The sequence below is a fragment of the Mus caroli genome, chromosome 5, assembly GCF_900094665.2.
Source record: "Mus caroli chromosome 5, CAROLI_EIJ_v1.1, whole genome shotgun sequence".
Taxonomy (NCBI): Eukaryota; Metazoa; Chordata; class Mammalia; order Rodentia; family Muridae; genus Mus; species Mus caroli.
This window is the reverse complement of record NC_034574.1, coordinates 117010645-117016644: the sequence shown is the minus strand read 5'-3', so window position 1 is coordinate 117016644 and position 6000 is coordinate 117010645. Positions and strand designations below refer to the sequence as shown.

Below are 6000 nucleotides of genomic sequence, written 5' to 3'. Positions count from 1 at the left end.
CCTGCCTCTGCCTCCCAAGTGCTGGGATTAAAGGTGTGCGCCACCACTGCCCGGCAAATAAAACTATTTCTTAAGAAACAAAGGGGAAAAAGAAAACTTGTGGGAGTCGGCTATGTTGGCGTTCAGCACTTGGGAGGCAGAGGCAGGTAGATCTTTGTGAGTTGGAGGCCTACCAGGGCTACAAGAACGACCCCGTCTGAAGAAACAACCAAAAAGGGACACACTGTCTGGACTGGAGAGATGGCTCGGGTTGGGTGCCTGCTACTCCTGTAGAGGCCCCAAGGACTGTTTTCAGCTCCCATACAGGCAGCCCACAGCTGGCTGGATCTGGTGTCTCCTGCTGGAACCAGCACATACGTGCAGAAAGACACACATTAAAACACCTCGTGTGGTGGCATACACCTTTAATTCCAGCACTCACAAGGCAGCCTGGAAATCTCTGATTTCTAGGCCAGCCTGGTTTACAGAATGAATTCCAGGGCAGCCATAGTTACGTAGAGAGACCCTGTCTCAAAAATTAAAAAACCCCACAAAACCTCAAATCGCCTTCTCCCGTGAGGTTTGCAGCAACTGTTTACTCCAGTCTTCTTGGTCCCTATAATGTCCTTACAGTTGCTGACACCCACCCAGATTGTAAGAAAAAAATGTTAAAGATTTGAATACCAAATGCTGGTGCTGGCACCACCTTGGAAGGCTTCTTAGCCAGGTCTTCTTTTTTTTTTTTTTTTTTTTGGTTTTTTCAAGACAGGGTTTCTCTGTATAGCTCTGGCTGTCCTGGAACTCACTTTGTAGACCAGGCTGGCCTCGAACTCAGAAATCCGCCNTGTAGACCAGGCTGGCCTCGAACTCAGAAATCCGCCTGCCTCTGCCTCCCGAGTGCTGGGATTAAAGGCGTGCGCCACCACGCCCGGCTTAGCCAGGTCTTCTAATGCTAGGGCATGTCCTGTGACTCAGGGCCACCTGGGCCTGTCCCCAGTGGAAGGAGACACTGTGTCTGCGAGGAGACAAATACAAACAGTGGTTGGTTGGTTTTGTTTGTTTGTTTGTTTTTTACAATGATTAAGTTGAAGAATAATCGACGTGTCTATCTGTAGAGTGCAGGCTGGGGTGGAATGGCAGCTATGAAAAGAAGCCTCAGGTACATCTCTGCCACGGCAGGGAGATGCTGAGCGAGAGGCTGGCAGGCAGAGCCAGTGCAGTGTCACATCCATGCTGTAAAGGCCAGCCCTGAGGGGGAGAAGGCAAGATGGAGCCTCTAGGGATGTCTTATCCAGCCTGGCCTGGTGGGAGATTGCTGCAGATTTATTCATAGGGTGTTTTATTTGTTTTAAGATTGATTCTGATGTAGTTGTCTGTGAGTGTATGTTACCCGGCGTGGGTGCTAGGAACTGAACCCAGGTCCTTTGAGCCTTCTCTCTAACCCCTCACGCTGTTTGAATCTAAGACTCCAAGGCTTCAGGTGTGTGTGTGCTAGATGAAGTTATCACTCAAAAAGAGGATGTGATAAGGGAAAGTGGCTGAGAGAAAAAGTGGGAAATACACCGTTGGAGGGTGACAGGCCTGCAGGTGTAGCCACAAGTGGATTGCAAGGTTCAGGTCCACCCGACCATGCCGTCAGATTATACAGAACATAAGAACAGGGTAGGTTGTCGATAGAACTCAGGGGCAGGCTTCCTTGCCTTACACTTGTGGAGCCCCTGTCCAGCCCTTCCTTAGTACTGGAGAAAGCCTGTGTGACTAGTGATGGGGTCACATATGGGACGACAGCTCTGTGGACAAATGATGCTCTGCTGCCCTGAGGTGAGATGCTGGCGTGCTCTGGTCCTACAACTTGCCCCTTCCGGCTCCTCTGGTGTGTTTAAAGCTCTCCTTTCAGCTTCCCAGAAAGTCTGTTTCTCGTTGGAAATGACTTTGTCCAACTGAGAGGCATCTGGTAGGATATGCAGCCTTATGCCATCATATTTTTTACTGTTTTCCAGATAAACAGTCTAACAACGCTTCCTTGGAGACTCTGTTAGCGCTTCTTCAAGCAGAAGGGGCCAAGATTGAGGAGGACACTGAGGTAAGGCCTGACAGCCCTAGTGACCGCCCTCCGCATGGCTTGACTCTTAGGTCACCCTGTTCAGTCCCTGTCCCCAGGACAGGGGAGCCCCACAGCTCCACAGCCAGCCAGCGGCACTTCCAACACACACGGGCCTGGATCTTGGCCTCTGGCTAGGGAACGTGCTAGGCCGGGATCAAGTGGTTCAGCTGGGGCCTGGGTGTGGGATGCTCATGCTGCCCTGAACTAATGCCAGTTTCTTGGATGCTAGTGTCTGCGGCGTCTGCTGTGGTCACCGAGGCAGCTAATCGCTGCTGCTACACGTGGCTGGCTGAATCCAGGGCTGGAGCCTTGTGAGGGGAGGAGGAAATGAGTCAGGGTCACCTGTGTGTATGCCTTAGCAAGTCGGGGCTGGCTACACATTGCCAGGTCAGGCTGGCCTTGTCTGACTAACCCATTAGGCCTCGGCAGGCCCTGATAGCCACAAGTAGGGTTCTCGCCTGTGAACTCTGTCCAGGGTGAGTCACTGGTCGGGTTGCAGCCAGGTGGAAACCAGAGGGCAGGGTCTGGGCCGTGGCCATCTCTCAAGAGTGAGAGAGCTGGGAACTCAGAACCATGTTGTCATAAGTAAGGCATGGCCATGCCAGCCCTGCCATCTGTCTGTTGTGGCTCTGCGAGGTGATAGCTCCTGCCAGCATCACCCAGGCCCAGGCCCATAGGTCAGCAGCTCTGAGCATGTGGCAGAAGACGGGCACCCAGGAGTGTTCCCAGGAGAAAGGGGTACTACAGGGGTCTGAGAGCCTCTTTCCCTTTGCCTGGGCTGTGAAGGGAGCCTTCTTCCTAACAGTTGGCCTATCTTATAACCTGCTTTCTCCTGCCTCTTGTAGAACATGGCAGAGAAGTTTCTGGATGGAGAGCTTCCTCTAGATTCCTTTATTGATGTCTACCAGAGCAAGCGGAAGCTGGCGCACATGCGCCGTGTGAAAGTGGAGAAGCTCCAGGAGCTGGTGCTTAAGGGACAGAGACTCCCGCAGGCCGGGGCCCCGCCACCACCCAGGGTGCCCGAGCCATCAACTGCCACCGCCCTTCCCTACCCCTCTCTGGAGGCCACTGGGCTCCCTTCTGTCGTGCCTCGGCGTATCCCCCCCCCTCCACCCCCGGTGCCTGCAGGACACATAGCCACCCCCTTCGCTGCTGCCATGGGCTCGGGACAGGTTTCTGCATACCCAGGATTACAGTGCCCACCCCTGCCTCCCAGAGTGGGCCTCCCCTCTCAGCAAGGATTCTCCACACAGTTGGTGTCACCGTACCCACCAGCCCTGCCCCAGAGACCCCCTCCACGGATGGCTCCACACCAGCCAGGCTTCATCCTGCAGTGAGCTCGGGTGCCTGCTCTTCCTGCAAGACATCCTCTGCCTGCCGTGCCGAGCTCTGCAAACAGAGGCTGTACGGATCAGCATCTGGGCCAAGGGCTTGGGTGCCCTGGGTCAGTGCGCCCACCTGATTTTAGAACTGTAGGTCCGTGGTAAGTATGAGAGAGCAGGCTTTGTGCACCAAGGGAGCTCTGTTTGTGCCAGGCCAGTCTGCATCACCTTGGTCTGTGCTGGGTGTGATTTCCGAGTGTCTCGTGCTGATGGACTTGTGCGTTTGGAAAGATTACCCCCCCTCCAGGTTAGAATCCTGGCCCTCCTGTTGCAGCTTTATTTAATAAGCATGATTAATTATGTTTTATTTTCGAGTCTTGGCCCACCAGCTGCCATGGCGCTAGTAAAGACTGGTCTCGGCTGGCCAGCCTGGAATGTGTGCCCACAGCCAGGCCCTGCTGGGCAGCTGTGCTGTTCACCGAGTCTGTGCAAGGCAGGCCAGCCCAGTAACCGCCCGCTCCTGCCATGCTGGGTGCTCTCATGGTTCAAAGCCACACAGAGTTTGCACTTGGCTGCTGTGAGGTGTGCAGAGGCCAGGCGAACTGCGGCCCAGGGTGCGAGGCCAGTGTGAGCCCGACTCTGCACAGTCCAGCCCTCAGCCCTCCCCACACACCTCAAGCCGCGTCACGGTTTCTGTGAAGAAAAAAAAAAAGATACTCAATGTTTTTGCTACACTTGTAATTTTCCTGTTTTATATTTCGAAAGAAAACTTTTTTGACACTCTCAAGACCATTCAGGGAAACTTTTTTTAAAATGCAGATACTGTTTTGAGCTGGTTAAAAATGCAGATTTATTGAGTGCCGCTTCCTGTCGGGCAAGCAGTGCACGGTCACATCTGCCAGTGCCCGTGCTGTGCCTTAGCTTCACTGGTGCCAGGACTCGGAGCCCGAGGCATGCCAGCCGCAGCTGCCCTATGGAGCCGAAGACCAGCTAGGTAGGGCCTGGCGGGCCTCGTCACTTTGTGATGGGTCAGGAGTGATCCATCTTCCTCCACCCGGGATAATCTCAGGAGCTGCTGCGCTGCAGGTGCTGGCGGAGGCATGGGAGGGGTTTGGGGAAAGCCCGCCCCACAGGGTTGGCGGTGGCAGCTCCCTCCTCTCTGGGATGTCATCTGCAGGTGCCACATGTGCAGAGTTCCCAGGGCCCGGCTGGGGAGGGGCAGCCCCACACTGTTCCCAGAAGAGGGCTGTGTGCCTGTTGGTAGAACCCAGAACTCCACCTTCACCCTGCCAGCTGGCTACAGCCCAAGGTAACACAGTCAAGGCAGTGCCAATTAGTGAGCCTGCCCAGCTGGGCCACTGGCAGGGCCATCAGCCTTTGTCCCCAAGTTGGACTATTTTCCTCTCCATGGATTTGGACTCTGTACCTTACTGGAACCACTCTGTAAAGAGACAAAGCTGTATATGCCACTTCAGTACCTCTGCCACCAGCTGGCACCAGGAACGCCCACTGCCCAGTCTCGGGCTGCAGCCACATGGGAGCTCCGGGTGGATGTAGTAAAGGGGCCGCCAGGCTGACCTTGCCAGGCCATAGCTGGCACTGGGGCTGTAAAGCTGTAGAACTCTTAATAAATTGAGAATTATTAATTTCAGTTTGCTGTGTTTCTCTCATTGACCCTGCACTGCTTTAACTGGGCATGTCTGTGACCACAGGCGACTGTGCCCGCTGTCCCTGATTGAGCCATGTATCCCGTGACCTGTACTCTACTGCTCTCAGCTCAGCTGTGTTTCTGAACCACAAGGTTCCTCCGTGCAAGGGACTTAACCCAAGGGCAGCCCAATCCAAGCCGTCCCGTCCTCAGACGCAACCTTATGCTTACACACAGGAGATGCTATTAGGAGGCCATATTAGGAAGAGGGAGGCTTGTCCTGAGAAATCCATTCACCTTGAAAAAGAATCTGATCATCTCTTCCACTGCAGTTGCTAGCTTGTAGGCCCCTCCTGGCGAGTACAATGGGCTTTCTCAGTGGTTTATTTAAAGCAAGCTTTATTGAATAGTGACCAAGAAATGGACTTCATCACGATCACTCCCTGGGACTTCCCAGCTGAACAGCCAAATTCTGAGTCTATGAACTTGGACCTACTGGATCTTCTGCTTGGGTAGAGTGGAACCAGGGAGGGAAATCTCGGTCAATGATGGGGGTGGGCTGACTTCCGAGATAGGACCTTTGAGGTGATTCGTCTCCAGTTCTAGGATGTTAGGTCAGATGGGTCCTTGGATCACTACCTAGTTTGGGCCAATTTTCTCTGGTTTGTAAAAATAAACACTCTTAAGAAAGTGTTCTAAAAGCCGGGCATGGTGGTGCACGCCTTTAATCCCAGCACTCGGGAGGCAGAGGCAGGCGGATTTCTGACTTCGAGGCCAGCCTGGTCTACAAAGTTGAGTTCCAGGACAGCCAGGGCTACACAGAGAAACCCTGTCTCGAAAACAAACAAACAAAGTGTTCTAAAGTTCTGTAAAAACATGATTCAGACCTGGCAGCTGGCTCCATTAGCCTCATGCACTGGAAATCAATTTGCAAAGCACCCTGGTAA

The 6000-nt window shown here is 53.6% G+C and overlaps 1 protein-coding gene across 1 annotated transcript in view; it reads left to right on the top strand.

Moving 5' to 3' along the window:
* Vps37b (VPS37B subunit of ESCRT-I) overlaps positions 1 to 5056 on the top strand; it is a 28016-nt gene extending 22960 nt beyond the window's left edge. Inside the window, exons 3-4 of the mRNA XM_021162471.1 lie at positions 1980 to 2062; positions 2929 to 5056. Coding sequence (XP_021018130.1) covers positions 1980 to 2062; positions 2929 to 3420 — 575 coding nt within the window. The 3' untranslated portion in view covers positions 3421 to 5056. The remainder of the gene's footprint in view (positions 1 to 1979; positions 2063 to 2928) is intronic.
* The last annotated feature ends 944 nt before the right edge of the window (positions 5057 to 6000 follow it).